Genomic DNA, 20783 nt, shown 5'->3' with positions numbered 1-20783 from the left:
CCTCTGTTTTACGTGCTGCCACAGGGGAATGAAGCACAGCTGGTCTCAGGATTTCATAAAAGCATATAGGAATAATACATCCATCACAACAAAAACCCTTTAGCCGTAGCTTTCCTGAGAGGGACTGCAAATACAGTGCGTAGAATAAAGTCTATTCAGGCAAACGTGAGATTACTCTGCCCATGGGGGATAGTCACCCAAGCCTAAACTTAACTCATGTCTTAACTGATTTGTGTTGGCCTCATGCCTTGCTTACATGGCTTTGTGGCTCCTGGAGCAAACACACCCCCCAGCCTGCAGCCTGGGCAGAGCTTGCTGATTCTGGTGGGCGATTCTCCATGTAGATATATGCACCATGACTTGGTATTGACCCTGCTCAAGGTTAATTTTCCTTTTTATTCTTAATTTCTGAATTTTTCTTCCCACAAAAGGAAGCTGGAAGGTAGAGTTTAATCTTTTGAGATCATGCACTGTCATGTGAATAAAAAGTTGTAGCCAGCACTTCTCTCTAGGGTGGATTAGATAAATCTAGCTCAGCATCCCTTGACTCATCATGGGTAAATGCACGAAAGCTGTATCACTCCACCAAACCCAAGCAGAGGCAATTCTTCAGTCAATAAAACCAGGTTCCAGGCATTTTTGTTTTAATCCTAATAGCAAAGTTACCTGACTCTTCAAGGATTGTGAGTATCTGTTAACAGGAAACAGAGATTGTTCTTTATAGTTTTAAGATGAGGATAAGGACAATGAGTGGTATGAAACTCTGGCAGAGCAATGCATTTCACCCAGCTGGAGGTATCTAAAAGGGCAGTCTCTCATTTAAGCCAAGGGTGCTTAGTCCCACCCTCAAAGAGATGCCTGAAACACTTGCCTTTTGCCAGAGAACAACCCTGCTCCCAAAAATTGCTACAGAGAGACATACTAACCTAGGGGCGAAACCAAACCCCTGTGATAAATGCAAAGGCAAGCATGTGGCCGGGACAGCCACCCATCGGTCTCTAGGGGGGTGTTTCCTTCCTGGGCTGATCCCTGGGATTCCCCCAGAGCCCACAGCTTCGCCTCTGATTCATGGCTGACAACTGCAGCCCAGTACCCTACCCAGCTGCAGTTTCCTTCACTCTGTAATATTCAATTCACAAACATGCCCCTGTTACTTAGGCTAGAGCCAAATATATCTTGTGGGCTATTTCAGCCTATAGATTTATCTTCTGAAGCCTGCACCGTCTTGTGATGGGGATATAAAGGGAGATGAAGTGTGGGGCTAGCCAAGCAAAGGGACATTTTGACATCATTTCCAGAAATATCCCCTCCTAAATAAAAACCTCAAGTCTGTAAACGTTTCTTAATGGAGCCACTGATATTCATGGCTGATGAAATAAATACTTCTTCATTCCCACTTTTTATTCTTTCAGCAGGCAAGTGAAAAAAGAATGTGTTATATGTATGTCTTTTCCTTCCATATCAGGCAATTCCCATCCTTTACAGTAACAAGCTTGCCTTAACTATTTTTAATACCCCATGTAAATCCTGCACTGGGAAGGGACTTTCTAAGTCATAGAGTTCAGCCTTTTGCTGTTCCATGTGCTGTTAGCTAGAGAATAGCTGGTTTGTCAAATTCCATGTCTGCTTTTCCCCCTCTCTTCTCTTTTTGCACATTCATGGGGATTTTCAGTTGTCTTACAGTTACTATTCTAAAATCATTCATAACCTGCTTATACCCTTTCTTGGACCAGCGGGGATAATATTTTTCTGGGTTCTACAGGTAGAAATATTGTAATTTCAGTAGATTAATTGTATTTCAAAATGTTGGGTGAAAGGTGGGTTTAAAATGGCTTTGGAGCAAGGACACAATCTCTGGGATAACAGAATGGGGAAAAAAAAATCCCAAATAACTCTTAGCTCATTATGAAACGGTTCATTAAAAATCTTTGAAGAATAGTTCAGTTTGGTTACTAAAATGCATTAAACCAGGCAAAAGAAGCAGAAGAGGCTAAATAAAATTTACTTTTAGATAAACTAAGAATCTCAAGACCAAAATTATCTGGGTTTGGTAAAAGGCCTAACAAGTGTTGAGCAGTGGATGCCTGCATTGGATCTGCAAATACTCAACGAATAATAAAAAATAAAAAAATTAATTCAAATATTGTGACATTTCAAACTGGTGACTGCTTGATTTGCTGAAATAGCATGACTTCAACATGTATTAACTTTATGCTTCCATTACAGTTGATAAACAATATTTTTTTGTTCTGCGTGTTTTAGGCCAAATTTGATGCACATAGAATTTTCTGGAAAGCAATTTTTCAGCAGGGCTACCTTAACTAGAGAAAGTGCCATATTTCAGTAGCATTTAAATGAAACATATTTAGTTACTCACATTTTGGATTCTTGAATATGTATGTTTTCTGTAAACATTCATCTGGATTAAATATTTACTAAGATGAATCATGTTTTGTCCAACTGGCAAGAAATAAGATTTTTTTTAACTCAAAAATTTTAACCATATGAAATGATCAGCAGGTTTATTCCAACTTTTTCCAAGAAGCACGTTATAATTGTGGTTTTAAGGGTCATGTAGGTAATACTAGAATAAGAAAGATCTGAAATACTATTTTGTTTTGGCTTTCTTCTCTAAATTTTGTTGTGGAAGCAAGCAGAATATTTGACTACATAATATTTCTCAGGTAGACAATATTCATATTATCTACCTGAGCATATTTAGTACCCAGACTCCTGCCTACATCACAGCTGCAGCTGCTGGGATCTTTGCCTTTTAAACACGGCAAAAATAGAGTAGGTAACGGCTGCTAAGCTGCGTGCTGGATACTACGTAGATACAGACAGGAGACAAACATTGTCTAGCATTGTGATGTGAAAGCATATTGGAGCCAAGCTGTAGCTGCCAGGATATTTTGCGATGTACTTTAATTTAATATTTAACTGTATGCCTTAGAAAGAAACATATCCTGCTGTGTTTTCTCCCTGGTCTATCACAGCTCAATAACATATATTAATAACTACATTTAGCACTAGCTGGGAAGAGCTAGAATTCGCAAAACCACCTGTTTGATTTATATGATGTTGCATTGGCCCTTCAATTTTTAACTCTTGGTAACTCCCATGAATGCACCATATCCCTCAGCATCCCCTTCTGCTGTGGAGCTTGCATTTTTAAAACTAATTTCTAAACAGTACAGCTGTGAAGAACCTTTCCAGTATCCGGGCTTGTTTTTGCAGGCAACTTAAACTGGTATACCCACTCATGTAATAAGTACAGAAGTAGTTCAACATTAAAATTAAGTGAATCAGCTAATACTGAATTCTCTTTTTTTGTTTTCATAATTTTATAATTGCATTTGTTTAATATATCATATTAAACACACAGCACGGATTTTGACACGCATTTTGATTGAGAAAGACAGGTTCATAAAGCCTGGCCCATCTATCCGTTTAGGCAATTTTTCCTCCATATTGAGTCCCTGGGGGGAAGAGGAAGAGCACTTCACAAAAGGATACCTGCGTGTCAGCAGGTTCTCTTTAAACTCTAACACATCAGTGGGTTTATGTTCTGTAACAAATCACAAATTGGGCAGCACTCCTTTGAAATGATCAAATGGAAAGAAGACCACTGATCTGCAGCTGGACTTTGTAGCATGAAGAACAAGATGATATGAATGTTATAAAAAACAGTAGGAAAACTTACAACCACATCTGGAGAGCCAAGTGTCAGGTTACACCATTAGAAATGGCCAATTTTATATGTAGCACCCCGAGGAGTTGTGACCTCTTCTTCTGAGGTCCACAATACATTTTGCCACTCCGATGCCCATCCTTTTCCACTGAAGTATCTCCTACCCAAGAAGAGAAATAAAATGATCTCCTTAAATGTAGCACTAACTCTGAAAGATAGATTTAGTCTTGTGGTGCTTCCTGGGATGAAGTGTATGGTCTGTGAGAAGTGGGAATGCCTGGTGTCTTCATTTGTATAGTGGATTTATTTATGATTTTGCTTGTCAACAACAGGCTTTACAGGACATTCAAGGACAGCAAATACCTGTACATGCTGATGGAAGCCTGTCTAGGTGGAGAGCTTTGGACAATTCTCAGGGACAGGTGAGTTGTAAGAAACTATTGTCCTACAAAGTGGAATATTTTCTCATATGCCTCTAGATAACCAAACATCTTTACCTTTCATGATCAAGATCTGGATCTTACCATACTATGTGTGTTTGATTTAAGATTCCAGAAAGGTGAGGAGCTATTTTTGTTCCTATGCAGTTGACTAGACACAAAGTGAATCCAGTTATAACTGAGAATAAGGACAGATTTAGTTTGTATCCAATATGTACAATGCTTCATGTAAGTAGAGACTTATCCAGAGCTGCTTTGTCGTGGCATCTCTGAAAAAATACAGAAGGTAGTGATAGAAGTGATGGTAGTCACGTGATGATTTGCATCTGTGACAAGTCTTTGACTGTCTTTTCTCTGTCTTCATCTCTAACAGGTACCCCTAAATAGCAAGCAGCATATTTTAATCAAAATAATTAATTATTTAAATTAATTTGAATTACCTAGAACAACAACCTTTTGCAATCACAGAAATTACAGTTGTGTTCTTGGTGCCCGTGCTATCATTTCTTGCATTTGGAAGCCTGGTGGGAGGCTCAGGCACCTGATAGGGAAACATGGGAATGTCTTAAGAGAGACTAAGACTTTGGGTACCATGGATGATGGCAGAGAGCGACCCTCCAGGCATTTCAGTAGGTGCAATGTCAAAGCCAGTCTTGCTGCATTCCTGCAAGACACACTCCCGGAGTCAGAGCCCTTCTAGTGCCACAACTTTAGGCATTGCTGCTTAAATGGCTATTTTAGACTCTGGATTTTGTAAAGCAAGGCCCTAAGGCAGCACTGGCATCAGTGACACTTCACAGTTGAGAAAGAAATCCATGGAGAAGTGCCTTTTCAGGGTAAAAAATACAGACCTCTTCAAAGTCATCTAAAAAATCACACTTTCCCATCCCAAAGAAAGACCTGCTTTTTTCATCTCAGTGTTTGCTCTGCTGCCCACCCTCAATAACTGTAAATAGCAACATCCACCTCTTTCATGGAGGCACTGTCATAAATAATATCTATTAATACTTCTTAATATTTATGACACAGTCAGCTGTGACAGCAATGAGCAGGAGGAAATCAGTAGTTCTGCATAGGCTTTTAGTCCAGATATCGCATAGTACATGAGGGCCACTCATCAAAGTGGGAAACAGGATCGTGCATCAAGTCCTCACTCTGCAAGGAGCACTACACCATCAGGATGCAGAAGTGACATGGAAAAAAATAGGAAAGCATGTAATTACATACCACGTTGTAATGCACAACCAAATGTGGCCCTGGTATTTCCTGCCCTGGGAGGTTTTGAGCTTGCAGCGATTGGTTTTGGTTCTGTGTGAGTAGGTGGCAGGTGGGTTGCACAGGTGTATGCGGGATGTGCACATAATTCATCATCCATGGGGAAGGAAAAGGTGTGGTGAATTGCCTGTAACTATGTAATAGGCTCATGATTGGAACACAATTTAATTAAATTTGGAAAGTGAAAGAAGTGCATCCAAAAGACTGACCAGAAATCAAAGATTAAATAATTTTTTAATTACCTAGAATGAATTTTTTTCAGTTCTTGTTTTTTCTAACAGCATGCCATCTCTGGGCCATTAAAACAAGAAGCATAGCAAAGTTAGCTTGTAGTTTTCATTGTCTTGGTCAGAGCCTGATAATTTCATTAATTCTCTCAGCTTTAAATTGTGGTTCTGCTGCCACCTAGCTTAGATGTGCTTCTGAGCTCAGGCAGTTCTCACTGCCAGCTCCTGGTGGGCAGGGGGATATGGTGCAGTTTATGCTGAATTTGCATTTAACACTTCAAGTCCTAGCAACTGTAATTTTTCTGCCTTTTGTCTTGGTTATGAATATTAGTACAGGAGTTCTTGATCTCTACAGCTCAAAATAGCTTTACACCCAAAAGTCAAAGATTATGATAAAAAAATCACCTTTTGCTTACAAGGTAATGATTTGTAAATTTTAATTCCACAAGATGAAACTATAAAATGAAACCTAAAATATTTCAGATATGAATGTTTGGTATGAAGGTGGATTGAGGGCAAAGATGCTAATTTCAAAGACGCAAATCATAGAATCATAGAATAATTTGGGTTGGAAGGGACCTTAAAGATCATCCAGTTCCAACCCCCTGCCATAGGCAGGGACACCTTCCACTAGACCAGGTTGCTAAAAGACCCATCCAGCCTGGCCTTGGACACTTCCAGTGTGGTCCATCCATCAAATCCGTCTCCAATTTAGAGACAAGGATGTTGTACAGGGTAGTGTCAAATGCCTTGCATAAATCCAGGTAGATCACATCAGTCACTCTTCCCTTATCCCATCATAGAAGGCCACAAATTTATCAGACATGATTTGCCCTTAGTGAAGCCATGTTGGCTGTCACCAGTCAGCCTCTTATTGTTCATGTGCCTTAACATAGTTTCCAGGAGGATATGCTCTATGATCTTGCTTGGCACCAAGGGGAGACTGACTGCCCTGTAGTTCCCTGGGTCTTTCTTTTCTTCTTCTTTAAAATGGGGGTTATATTTCCCCTTTTTTCCAGTCAGCAGGAATTTCACTCAACTGCCACAGCTTCTCAAATATGATGGATAATGGCTTGGCCAAAGGTGAGTTTAGCAACAGGCACTTTCCAGGTGTAAGAGTGATTCTACTGAACTATATAGATATTTTAACAGTAGAGTGAAGTCAAATAAGGGAAGAGATGTAATCACTTTATCCCCTTTCCCTCTCTCATTTTATGTAGAGGTTCATTTGAGGATTCAACAACCAGGTTTTACACAGCATGTGTGGTCGAAGCTTTTGCCTATTTGCATTCCAAAGGGATCATTTATCGGGACCTCAAGCCAGAAAACCTCATTCTGGATCATCGAGGTTATGCCAAACTGGTGAGTGCCTACATCTGGTTTGTCAAAAAAGTCACTGCTACTTACTGATGTTAGGGATAGAGGAGAACACGGGATTAGCCACAGAGGGTCAGAAGCAAAGTCCTCCCAGTTTAGGGTCCTGTCTTTGACGGTTGCCATCAGTAGATGCTGATATGAGATCAGGGCATGGGTGTTGTCACCCACCACCAGGATACTTTCCCAACGTCCAGCAGGCTGAGGCTCAGGGTACAGTTGAGCTTTTAAACACTAATTCTGGTTTAAAATTCAGATCTGTGTTACTGAACCGGAAAACTTTCAAAACCAGCACCCGGAGACATCAGCCTAGCTGTTTTGAAGCTACTGAAAGATTAATAGTTAACTTGAAAATAGGTGTATTGGTGGGAGACCAGGAGGACTTGCATCTGTGGGCTTTAGAGGTGACTGGTGAAACAAATTTTGCACACTATTGTTTCTATGTCAGGTCCTTTGTGTAAGCAATTATAAATTCATAATGGAAAATGGAAATATTATTCATGACTCTGTCATGGCAAGAAGTTACTACTAATTGCTCTGGATGGTGTTGCTGAACTGTGGCCAGTGCAGCTTCTTGCTTTAGGAGGGCCACTTATGTTTTAGCACTGATAACACTCCTGTCTAATCTGTGCAAGCTCCTCTGGGAAAACTGCATAAGGCTCTGACTGAAACTGGTCTTCCCAGAAAGTCATGGTCCTTCTTGGTGCTGTCCCCCTGTGAGATCCATCTCCTCAAACCAGGACGGCAGTATGTACAAGACCTCCACCCCCCAAACTATGGAGTTCCTGATGAGTTTCACTGTGTTGCATTATTCACTCAAATTACTTTTTTGCCTTGAAAATGAATGCAGAGGTGCCCTGAATGTAAGGTACATCCCAAATGGCCAGGTAATACCATGAAGAAGGGGAGAAGAAAAGAAAGACTTCCCTTGGTAGGAGGGTGCTGGAGGATGCGAGCACTTGGGAAACCATGAGAAGCAATACACCCCTAAAAAGCCCCTGCATCCAGGAGGGGCTGATGCCCTCCCTTGAAGTTACAGGGGCCAAGGTCTCTGCTCCTTGTCTTGAGGTCTCTTCCCTGCCTTTGGGAAGAGAAACTTGGGAGTGGTATCAGCAGCTAGGAGCAGTAAGTCAGACCACCATCATCATGGACTTTTATAGCCTGGTGGCAGCCGCCGTGTTTCACTGTGACACTAAGCCTAATGAATTACATCAGAAATTATACTCTACAGCATTTTGATAAGGCTGGGGAGCTCCAGCAATTTTTTCAGTTAATAGAAAGCCATTCTCTCTGCTGCAGGAGGATCTGGACCTGGGTGCCTTCTGACCCCATCACTGTCCCCCAGCTCTTTAGACATTTTTATCTCCCCTCAAATATGCCCATGATAGCACAAGAAGTGTCTCAGATCCTTTGTGGGACTGTGACCATGTAGGACATTTTGCTCCTGACTGGTGCAGGTGCAGAAGCATCCCACAGCCATGAAGAGACAGCAGAGTTTGCTACAGACCACAGCTGTGGGCTGTCACAGCACTGAGGCAGGGAAGGGCAGAGGGGTAGAGCTAGAAATACAGTAAGTCTATTAATATGATCTCTGCCTGGACCGAAAAGGACAGCTTCAGTTCCCAGTATAATTTGATTTTCTGTACTTGCTGGTGCTATAAGGGCACTGCTATAGGGACATGCTGCATTTTGTGATCCCACCAGCACATTCTAACAGCCTCAAGCAAACCAAGAGGACACTTGTTGTACTGCATTGCTCTTTAGCCTGGGAGAGAAATCTGAGCTTTTCAGTAGCTGCCAAAATGGTCAATATTTAGCCTAAATAGTTCCTTGTTCAGGTTAAAGCTGAGAGTTAAAACAAACAAACAAACAAACCAACAACAAAAACGCAAAAGCAAAACTGAATGATACAAAGATTCATCTCCCAAGAAGCTCTTGGTGCCAGCATTTGTTCTTCCTTCTTCATGAGACTCTTCCTTTTATATTACAAAGGATAAATCAGTTAAGAGGTCATTGCGGTTGCCTGGTCCTGGAACGACCCACAATGCTTTAGTTAGGAGAATATTCCCACGAGGAAACCTCTTTTCTGCTTTGCTTCACTTCAAGAGGAGCAGAGCACATGGCTGACATTCCCTCTCGTGCTCTGCCCTGATGGGTACTCTGCTCCTTTCTGCAGGTCGATTTTGGCTTTGCAAAGAAAATAGGATTTGGAAAGAAAACATGGACTTTTTGTGGAACCCCAGAGTATGTAGCCCCTGAGATCATCCTGAACAAAGGTCACGACATTTCGGCAGACTACTGGTCACTGGGAATCTTAATGTATGAACTCCTGACTGGCAGGTATGGGCATCGGGGCCGGCACCGCTGCTGAAAATAGATCCAAATATTTCTGCCATTGTCACCCTGATTAGGCAAGAGGAAGGTTCAGAGCTGGTGTGTGCTTGTAGCAGCACAGCGCTGTGCTGCTGAACCTAATAATTAGTTTTCCACTTTAAATCACAGCTTCAATGCAGACCTCTCAAAGGGCAAGACATGAGCAGGCTCTTTAGGAAATGTAAAATTGCACCAAAAAGTTAGTTTTGGGCCTAAGTGAGCTGAACATGGTGGTGAAAGAAAATTTGCAATTTAACTGGAGAGGTGCAGTGATGGGCTGTTGCATGTCTGAAAAGGAGGAGCTAGACCATGGGGACTTGAGTCCCTATATCCATCCCTTCCCTTACGTAGTTTTGGATGTATATATTAGTGCTGATGTTGGCAGTAGAGGCTTCCTGGCACTTCCTAACCTCATCCCCCATCACTCACTCCTGGCTTATCCTTTAGGGATGGACCTAAGGCACTATTCTGTTAAACTGTTGGAAACCTAATTAATCTCCACTGTGTCATATCGCTGTAAGCCAGCAAGCATTACTCAGACACTTGTTCCTCACGCTGTTGGTACATGGGCCATTATGGAAAGAAGAGGTTTAGCATGTGCTGCTCTGCAAAACTTTACTCTTTGATACTTCCCTGCAGCCAACATTACTGAAATCCAGACAGTATCAGAGCTCCTTGACTGAGAAATTGTTAAGATTATAGAAAGCAAAGCATTGCTCGTTGTCCCCTGCCCTTTCTCATTTCAGTAGGGTACTCTTTTGCTTTGGTCTTTTTTTTTTTTTTTTTTTTTTAATCAATCCTCAATGCTATTTTAAAGGCAAACTTTTAATCTTCTCTATTTTCCTCTCCCCTCTGAAGTCCCCCTTTCTCAGGCCCAGACCCCATGAAGACCTATAACATCATACTAAGGGGAATAGACATGATTGAATTTCCAAAGAAGATTGCCAAAAATGCTGCCAATTTAATTAAAAAACTATGCAGGTAAGCACATGAAATATAATTACCTTGATCTTGTTTGCAAAGAAATTAGTTGTTCAGAAGGATTAAGAAAGTAATCAATTTGTTATTTATTTTATAGGGACAATCCATCAGAGAGGTTAGGGAATTTGAAAAATGGAGTGAAAGATATCCAAAAGCACAAGTAAGTGTCTCCTCCACCAATCATCAGATTCAATCCACAAAAACGTGCATTTCAAACACTTCAATTTTCTGCAAAATAATACTTGCCTTCTAAGTATGCTTTAGACCCTATTTGAATTTCCATCGGACTTCTTTTTCCCCAGTGTTTGGTGTAGAGTCTAGCCTTGCCTCTGAGCAAAATGCATTGCATATTGACCATTATGCTTTAGTCTAATGCAAAAGAGCGTTTGAAAGCAATCCAATTGAGCCACTGCCTGCTTGGACTTTTTGGTTTGCAGAATCACTTTCCAAGGTTTTCCTCAATTTCCCTTCCTCCCCAAAGCCCAGCACACTTTTTCCCTATCTGTAATATTAATTCATCATCACTTCTGGTCTGATGGCAGAGTTGTTAAGTGATGTCTTACAAGTTCCTGCTGGAGCAGGATAAGAACAAGTTAGAGACCCATCACAGAAGTAGGACTTCTCATCCATCCATGCTGGTCATCCATACCCAAAGCAACAGAAGTGAATTGGATGGACATTTTGGGTGAATGGGTTGAAGACTCAGCTCAGGGCTCATCTACACACCTAAGCTGCCATGGCTTGAGCAAACCTGAAGTGCCCAAACCAGGAGGAGGACATCCCTGTGCGTGCCTTTAGCTCCCAATCTCTTACAAAAAAGAGACATTAGAGGTCTCATATGGGATGAATCAACTTTATAGAAAGAAAAGAACAGCCACCAGGACATCTGCAGTGAGGAACAGTTTTCTTCTGAGCACTGGTAATTTGTACTTGCCATGGTATCACCACTTGGTTGCTGCACACGCTTCATTTTCAGTTCCCAAAAAAACATATATAAAGTTGACAGGAAGAATTATTAAGGCTAATTAGACCATTTGAAGATGATAACCGTGGGAGTCGAAACCCACTGTTTAAGCAATCAATTTAATGTTATGCTACAGAGAGATTTTCACTGTATGTGTAACTGTTTCATTATTCTCTCCCTTCTAGATGGTTTGAAGGCTTTAACTGGGAAGGGTTACGAAAAGGGACACTGACACCTCCTATAATACCAAGTGTAAGTTTTCCTAATTATTTTCTCCTTCACAGCCAATGAGTTTCTTCTACATGAATGTTAGGAGCTGCAGGCACTAGTACACTGCAGTCAAGTGGCAACAGCATGTGCTTTATTTCTTCTGAAGATGCTTGAAGAAGTCGAGCCATTTCAGCCATGTTTGGTCTCCAGGCAGTCTTCTACAGGAGAAGGCAGTCTGGGGAGAGCATGATTGCGATGAAATGCCTTTCTCGGCAGGAGATCAGGGCAGGATCACTCACTACTACATATTTTTCTCTTTTGCAACTGCTGCGCTTATTTTTTCATCTATTTTTCACATTTCAGCGAAGAAATGCCACTTTCACCCCTTCTCTCAAATGTGTCCTCTTTTCTTCCTCCTTTATTCTTACTTCTTTTGGCAAGGCAAGTGGGATTTGTATGTCATTTCCCTTTTCTTTTGCATTAACCTCTTCTTCTGTCTTTTCTTTTTTCCTGTGTCTGTGTCCTACATGAAAAGCCCTGTTACCGCCTAGTTTATGTTTAACTGGGAGCAGACACGGAGGAACGGCTCGACTCATTTTCCTTTGGAGCAAAGCTCTTCCTTTGATGTCTTTGTGAGCCCTTTACCCACAAAGCCTGCCACAAAGAGAAACCAAACAGGATTAGCTGATAGAAATTACCTTGGCCCCTTCTGTTCTGCAGCCTCCCCTCCTTGTTTCAACTTAATCCTTTCCCTCCATGCCTGTCCCGCAGGATCACCAAGAGAATGACATTAGCAATCATGTTTAATTGCAGCCCCTTGCTCTTTCCACCCATGGTCCGGCACCTCCTGCAGCAGTGGCAGGCACAGCTTCAGGGCTAAATCTGCAATCCCAAAATTTTCTTACCAGCTATGAAAAAGCAGAGGGTTTTGCGCCCCTGTCACCTTTTGCCGTACAGGCTATAGAAGTTACTGACAGTCAGTGGGAAAGCAGGACCTGTCACCTTTTGCCGTACAGGCTATAGCAGTTACTGACAGTCAGTGGGAAAGCAGGACTTGGCAAATATCTGCCTAAAGTGGGATACCAAAGGATACCTAAATGTTTTATAAATCAAAACTATGGTTCTTCTGGTAAGCTTCTTTGTAATGACTATTAATTTGTCCGCAGCACTGTTCCCCATGTTTCAAAATCACAATATAAAGTCAAGTTTGCTCCTTTATATCCAGTTACAATTCCTGGTTTACCTCTGCAGGATGTCAGTGCCGCCTGAAATGCCCAAACATGATTTTCTAATTGTTTTTCATTAATTTTTACTTTTGTAAGAGCATTTCCAATACTGCTTTTACCCAGTATATGTATGGACCCTGCATGTCTAACTCTCAGACAGAACAACTAGCAGCAGTGACTTCAGCTGTATTTCCTCGCTATGGACATGAATTGCTTCCTGACATCCCCAAGCTGGGATGTTGCTTCACTACCAGAAATGGTCTCTGCTCCTTTGACATTGCCTAGAGGAAGGCTGCTCTCCAGTCTGTTGTGCAGGAAATCACTCGTTCTTTGCTTTTTCAGTTGTGTTCCAATTCAGTAGTAGAAAAGGGCTCTGTGAACACCCAGTTTACTTTGTTGGCATTATTCCTTGGCATCATCAAGGCTGGATGCTGATGGGACTGCGAATATCCTACCAAGAAATATGTCTGTGATTGCTTCCAGGAGAGTGATCTGCTGTTACCCTTTTGGCCAGCACACCACTATCAAGGCTGTCCAAAATAGATGGGAAAATCCTTCCCTCTTCAGAAGAATCCTTCTTCCAGAGCAACTCAATGCTGACAGGGATACATTGACCTGATTCCAATTCAACACAGCTACCTCTTTCCTAGAGCTCTTAAGAGTAATATCTTCTCTAGACATACTCATGAGATTTTCTCCAAAACCTTCCTCTGTTAACTAGTGTATCTTGTCAAAATCAAAGCTGTCAGTCTTGCTCAGCTTTGTTTTCCACAAGTTTTTCACTTGCTTTGGCAAAAGTCCCAACTGCTAGTAAGAGCCATATCTGAAAAGCGGCCCAAAATACATAGTTCTGGGAAAGAAATCCATTTTAACGTCAATCAGTGCATCTCTCCCAGTTACTTGTTAGCTGTAAAGGAGCAAGCAGGGCTAAACATAGAGAATAGCTTTTTGTTTGGTTGGTTTTTTGTTAATTAAAAAAGGCCTTCCCCAGCTCTTTAACTCTTATCAACAGTTATGTGGTACTACCAGTGAGGCAATCAAAAGCTGCTCCTTAGCTCTTATTCTATGGAATTTTAGGAAAATCTTAATTTACATCCTGCTGCTAGGACATTGCTTCAGGGAGCAGCTGACCCTTGATACCACAGCAGAAATCAGTGACAGTGTCTGTCCTTAAAAGCTCTTGAGTCTTCCAAAGATGTGCCATCTGGAATCACAGCTTCTGCCTTTGAGAAAGATCTACAGATCTCTCCACCATAATTCATCTCAAGCCCTTATGTTGTTAAGCAACCAGAAAGCTGATATTGACATTTGCACTTTATCTTCTTGGACAGGAGGTAATTTTAGGAGAGGGCATTTAGAGGACATTTGTTCCCGTGTCTCCAGCAGTAAAGAACTGCAGGCCACATAGGTGACCTGAACCTCAGAACTGTGGGGAATCACACACAACAGCATTAGCATCACATAATGTCAATGAGTAGAGTAACAACTCATCCAACCTTTTTTTCCCTAAATCATATTTCTTCTAAGAAAGCCCTCTATCTTTGAGGTGTTGGATATACTTTTTGTTTTGTTAGATGAACACAAAATGCAGTCCATTTCCCAAAACAGGACTTAATTCATAGAAATCATAGAATAGTTAGGGTTGGAAAGGACCTCAAGATCATGTAGTTCCAACCCCCCTGCCATGGGCAGGGACACCTCACACTAAACCATCCCACACAAGGCTTCATCCAACCTGGCCTTGAACACCGCCAGGGATGGAGCACTCACAACCTCCCTGGGCAACCAATTCCAGTGTCTCACCACCCTAACAGGAAAGAATTTCCTCCTTATATCCAATTTAAACTTCCCCTGTTTAAGTTTTAACCCGTTACCCCTTGTCCTGTCACTACAGTCCCTGACAAAGAGTCCCTCCCCAGCACCCCTATAGGCCCCCTTCAGATACTGGAAGGCTGCTATGAGGTCTCCATGCAGCCGTCTCTTCTCCAGGCTGAACAGCCCCAACTTCCTCAGCCTGTCTTCATACGGGAGGTGCTCCAGTCCCCTGATCATCCTCATGGCCTCCTCTGGACTTGTTCCAGCAGTTCCATGTCCTTAGGGCTCAACTAACCAGAGCTCAAAAATGCTGCCTGCTAGGTGCTTCCAGAGGAGACATCTGCAGAGGAGCCCCAGGAATCTCCATAGATGCTTTCTCCCAGTGAAGTTGCCTTATGCACTGCCCATCACTGCTGAGAGGCTTTTGTGAGAAGTTACAGCTTGTGTGCATGCTGGTTGGAATGGCCATACCAGTTGCATCTCTTACACTTTGGTAGCTGGTACCTTGTACATACATCTTCAACACTTCTGCTCCCAGAGGGAGAGCTCACATGGGATGGGCTGAGAGAAACAGAGGAATGTGGTCCAGCTCATGGCACCATGGAGGAAAACAAGTGTAGAGCACCCCAAGGGTTAAAACCTGAAGGGTGGAGGAGCACCAACAAAGTAAACAGATCCAGATAACTCAAAAGAAACAAAATTACAGTATTCAGTACACAGTGAAGCATCACATCAGTCTGTAGTACTCCACTAAGCTTTTACAGTTTTTGTTTTTTTCCAGAATTATTTGGGTATTCAAGAGCCTTAATTTTCCCCAAGATGTTTTCAGCAGCAGGAAACTGCTGATGTAGCTAGGCAGCAAATTAAATTTAGAGCTGAAGCTGGAGCTCTTGTTTCCCAAGGCTTATAGCAGCATCCAGCATCAAATACATCTCTTGGACTGCTGGAGATGTATTTGTAGGCTGGCCTCTGGCTGTGGCTTTTCCACTAGTCGCACTAGTGAAATGGCTAAAAATGACAGCGTTTCCTGACCAGAATTCCCATGGCAAGGGCAGTTACCTCCAGCCTGCGCTGGCTACTTGGGGTACAGTTTAAAGTACTGATTTTCTCTAGTAAGACACTGATAATTTTGGTCTGGTGAGCTGCGGGTCTGTTTTTGTATTGTTCTTTTGGTTTTTTTTAATTACATTGAATGTCTCAGTGTGAGGAAGTTTCAGTCAACATCGTAAAGTGAAAAAACAAAAAAGAAAGGTATTTGGTCTTCATCCTAGGAAGATGAGTTGATGAGTTTCTCTGGTAGGCTCGCTAGACCAAGCAGTACTTGTCAGGAAACTCAAATGTGGCAGGCCCCAGCTTACAGCCTCTCAGATTCAGGATCCTAGCCATAAATTGGAAATCAGGGACAGAGGGAAGCCCAGAGCTTTCCCAAGTCTTTTCTGATGACCTCGTACCAATGGGTAGGACAGTTGTTCTTGAACTAGAGACCCTAAAGAGCCTGGATCATTAGAGTAGGGGAGCTGTGGGAAGTCCTCCAGGGATTCATCAAAAAGTTGTGGAATGCAAGAACTTCTCTTGCTTGCTGCAGTTAGCAATGAACACTCTTGAATGACCATGGTTGTGAGATCAAGAGGAAATGACTGCAGAGGTCCACTTTGGTGACCATCACCTTCTTGTCACTCTTTTCTTTCTGCAGGTTGCATCTCCAACAGACACAAGCAATTTTGACAGCTTCCCAGAGGACAGTGATGAACCACCCCCTGATGACAACTCAGGATGGGACATAGATTTTTAATGTATTTCTCTTACCTGCTTCTGCCTTGCTGAAGACAGCTTCCTGGGACATGGCTGCCAGCGAAATTGAAAGAATTGGGGAGGATTAGTGCTCGGGGTCACCATGATGCCTTGATTGATGCTGCTACAGTAACTACAGTGGCATTAGGACTTATTGCTTAGATGACAATAGTGCTCTTCATGTTTTATGTTCAAACTTAAAATAGCAGTTGACATGGTGGTCCTGACACAAAGCCTTTCACCAGTAAAGAAATATGTTTTCTATCACTGCGATGATCTTGCTACGCTCTTAATTATAAAAGTCGAGAGATACATAGTTTAAGACACACTTAATTCTAGCTGCAAGGTTCTGGCTTTATCAGTAGGCTCAATAGTAATTTGTTAAATGCTGTAGCTAAATACAGTGCAGGATTTGGGCTACTCCCACCCTCCAAACCCTGTAGGTCTTCTACTGTAGGCCAGTGTAGGAGCAAAGGAGGACCACAACAGTACTGGTCAAGGAGTTCATATCAAAGCAGTGATAAAATTTGTTCTTTTTCTTTCTGAGCAGTATTCATGACAAGAATGAATGTTACCGTTCCTCTTTATTTTTGAGAATTTCTTTTTTTAGCCTGGTAAAACAAAAGCACAACTGCTGTAGATCCTGTTAAGGCAGATATGGGTCACTTCTCTCATACAGCTGAGACCATACTGTAACACGGTATTTATTTGGGGTTTTTTCCTTTCCCTTGATACAAATACATAAATGCATGAAAAAAAAAATCATAACATTAATCCATTTTACACATAAAATAGTGCTTAAATCATGGTCCTGTAATAAAGTGACAGCAGCCCACTGGTCTTATTGATTAGCTATTAGGCATAAAACTAAGCTTAATGTTTGTCTTTTTAGAGCCCAAAGGGAAAATGTAAGACCCATAATGTACTTTATAGGTGCTATGTACATCCCTCATCTGTGAATCTACCTACTCAGTCAACCACCACTTCAGAAATATGTAGCAAGAAGCATCATTCTCCATCATGTTCTTACATAATTTTACATCTTCAAGTCTGCATCACTTCCAGGTTCAGTACAAAGCTAGTTATAATAAAAGGTGGTACTGGGCCAGTTTTCTGGCTCTGTTTGTAATATTGCCCATAAAAATGTAATCCTAGTGCCTCGTCAGACTAAGGAACATCACAGGAAAGTCAGTGGAAATAAATGGAAAACCAATATTGGATGTGTTTGTGCAAGGTCTCCATGTCTCTGCTGTACCAGGACCCCAGTGACCATGTTTAAAGCACGGGGATAGCTAGACCCGAGTCAGCTCTTATAGTGTTATCATATGTACACTTTTTCCTCACTTCCACTGTTTTTCCTTTGCTTGAATACTGTCTCTTCTGATTTATAGGATGTAACAGGAATCTCTCCTGTGTGCCTGTTTATTGCATATACATGGGACTAAAAGTTTATCCCATAATACCAACAAAAAAATGTCAGCTTTCAGTCTTTGTCACAGACCCTGACTCAAAACACTAGCAGGCACTGCCCCATTTCATCTCAGAGCTGCCAAGAGCTTGGCAGCCAAGAGTAGTTGTATACACTGGAAGTTGAAAGATCAGCTCTTGCTAAAAAGTCATGCATATGACTTTTGCCTGCATAGTACACAGAAAATGTATGTTTTAACAGTAAAAATATTTCCCCTGTGCTAAATCCCAACTCTTTCCCACGTTTCTAATGAAAGGAACTTTAAATAGAATATATTAGAAAGGTATTTTTCTCCCCTTCTTTGACAGCATTGACAATGTCTGATGTTTGATAGCAAACTAAAGAGCTCAGTCATCATGATGCCTTTGAAACCAGTCTGTGTCTCTGAATTTCCTTCCTGTTTCCAAAGGGTGAGGAAACACCATTGACACAGTAACTTCAGGTTACTTCTGCTATTCATTAATCATTAAAACTTTGTTTGCTTTCAAAACCATAGGGACAAGACAGCAACTACTGGCTTCTCAACCTTTATCTGAGGGATGGAAAACACTGGAAGCCAATGCTGAGTACTAGGGCTAAAATAATCACTAGGCATCTTAGCAAACAGGCTGCTACCTAAAAGCTGAATTCTTTACTTTCATCCCCCTGTTTTTTCACTCGATGATGCAGTGACATTGGAGGAGAAAACTTATTGTATTTGGTAACTTTCTATAGAAGAATGTAGAGAAGAGTTTGTCCCAAAAGCTGAGATGCAGTTGTCAGTTAAGGTGTTGCCGGAAGGAAAAGCATCAACAATGAGTTTGGGGGCCAACCTGAAAACATTACAGGAAAAAAGGTTTTAAAATGGGCTGAGTTACTTTTCTTTTTCCTGTCCTTTTTTCCTTGTGCCAAGCACGGTTATTAATACCTGCGGCGTGCAGCATGGACTATATGGAATATAAGTTTATTTTGATATCAAACACCTCACTTGACTTTCATTACCTTTCCTAAGCATACCTTAAACAACATACTTAGCATATGTATATGATAACCACCTTCGTTTATAAGTAATATATTTGAGTTGCATTTTATATATATATATATATATATATTCACAACGATGGATTGCTTCTGTGTTTCCACTTTACTGTCCTTTCTTCTTTGTCTCCTTTTTTTAATATATGGGACAGTGGCATATCTGTGTAAGGTGAAAGCAGCTCCCATATTTAAAATGAGTGTATTAAGGCTGGTGTCATTAAGACACAGATGATCTGTAGCTTCTCACAGTGCTGCATTATCCATAGCAAACTCTTATTTAACAACAGGACCACAAGCAAATATTTATGTAAATAGGTATTTTCGTGTTGATATTTTGTGGTACACATATAACTTTTTCTTTTAGAGTTCCATGGCATTATTACTTCATTTTCTTATTTGTAATGTAATGTTTTTAAATCAAGGTAGACTTGAATTAATGTCATAATTGTCAGTATTATTAAACTTTATGTCAACTGTATTGTTAACTCATCTGTCCCATAGTTTTAGAACATGACTAGCTATCTGGCATTGTTGCAAGTGCCTTAAATCTGTGGCATCCTATAAAAAAAGATTACAAATTTGGTGTTATGCTGCATGACAAAGACAAACACACCTCAAAATGTCGTCCTTTCTTAGCTTGCTGCGTTTTACAGTTCTTTCTGCTACCAATTTCTAAGCCTTTATTATATAATATTGATGAATTACAGAAATGATGAAGTTGTTCTCTTATTTCTGTTCAATGTACCAGAGCTGTGTATCTGTTAATGAGATACAGAGTCATTTCTGTGAAATGTATAAATGTTATGTGCAGGTCAAATTAATATATGACATCCTATCAGTCTGTAGACAGGTATTCCTGTTTTGCTAAGGTGTGCAGATTCAACCCATCGTGCTGTCCAATGCCAACCTCCTGTCTTATACAAACTCCTTTAGAAATCTCCCACACACAAAAAAATGATGAGCGACTCGATGTGCAACCTGACCTGCGTGTTTTGACCTGAAAGCCTGACTCAAAGGAGTAGCTGGTTTGCACCACTCAACAAAACAGGATCTGTGCTTTTCCCCTGACTCTTATATGCAAACTACCGTGGAGGCGAGCCCTTGGCGCTCTCACAAAGCTGAGCTGAGAAGCTGGAAGGGAAGCTCCTTGTCCTCCACAGCTCCGTGGCTGTGTAAACCAGCCGTAACGCTGAGACTTGGGCAGTTTTAGAGCCTTCCTGGCAAAAGGAGAAATTTTTGTTTTGAGCTGCCCATCGTCCCAAGTCCCAATTAACGCTGTTTTTACACTAGCCTTTTGGTTCAGATTCTTATTTTTTTTTCCAGTTTTCCTCCTACATGAAAGAGGTTTTGTTTGTCAGACACATGTCAGTCACCCACCGGTCGCTGGCCGGTTGCATTCTTTTGATGTAGATTTAAGACCTTTTTTTCACAAACTTTAACTGCTTTTGTTTTGCTCTGTATTTTCCCTGCAGCTGTAATTGCCGAGTGCCTGTTGTATACTTTATAGAGTTGAAATAAAAATAATTACTTTTGAACGACTTGTCGGTGGCTCTCTTCCACAGCAGAAGCCAAGACTGGGAGAGGGGTTCCGGGTAGTGATTAAATTGGGGGGTTTATTCTCTCTTATGATCCTATGCAGTAAGACACAACTGAACAAAATGCATGGTAGTTGGAGATTCGTACTGGGATCCAGATTTTCTGCAGGTTGCAAAGGCAAATGGCCACAGTTGCCACAGGACTTACCTGAGCACAAGCACCACCCTGAGTAGCCTGGACAAAGAGGTCTGAGGCTGATGGGAGGTCCTGCTTCAAGCAGGACTGGCACTGGGTGAGCCCCACAGCTCAATTCCAACCGAATTATTCTATGGATACATTAACCAAAAAGCACATTTGCGGCACGTTTATTCTTCAGGGATGAAGAATTCACTTTA

General features: G+C 41.5%; 1 protein-coding gene across 10 annotated transcripts in view; it reads left to right on the top strand.

Moving 5' to 3' along the window:
- Positions 1-20387, top strand: part of PRKG1 (protein kinase cGMP-dependent 1) — a 490458-nt gene extending 470071 nt beyond the window's left edge. For all 10 annotated transcript variants that reach the window (XM_065671117.1, XM_065671107.1, XM_065671109.1 and 7 more), the window contains 7 exons: positions 4024-4113; positions 6854-6995; positions 9184-9347; positions 10239-10361; positions 10459-10521; positions 11511-11577; positions 16270-20387. In XM_065671117.1, coding sequence (XP_065527189.1) covers positions 4024-4113; positions 6854-6995; positions 9184-9347; positions 10239-10361; positions 10459-10521; positions 11511-11577; positions 16270-16368 — 748 coding nt within the window. In that variant the 3' untranslated portion in view covers positions 16369-20387. The remainder of the gene's footprint in view (positions 1-4023; positions 4114-6853; positions 6996-9183; positions 9348-10238; positions 10362-10458; positions 10522-11510; positions 11578-16269) is intronic.
- Positions 20388-20783: the final 396 nt, after the last annotated feature.

The sequence above is a fragment of the Lathamus discolor genome, chromosome 3, assembly GCF_037157495.1.
Source record: "Lathamus discolor isolate bLatDis1 chromosome 3, bLatDis1.hap1, whole genome shotgun sequence".
Lineage (NCBI taxonomy): Eukaryota > Metazoa > Chordata > Aves > Psittaciformes > Psittacidae > Lathamus > Lathamus discolor.
Note: the sequence above shows the minus strand (reverse complement) of the source record. Positions and strands in the feature narration are given on the sequence as shown.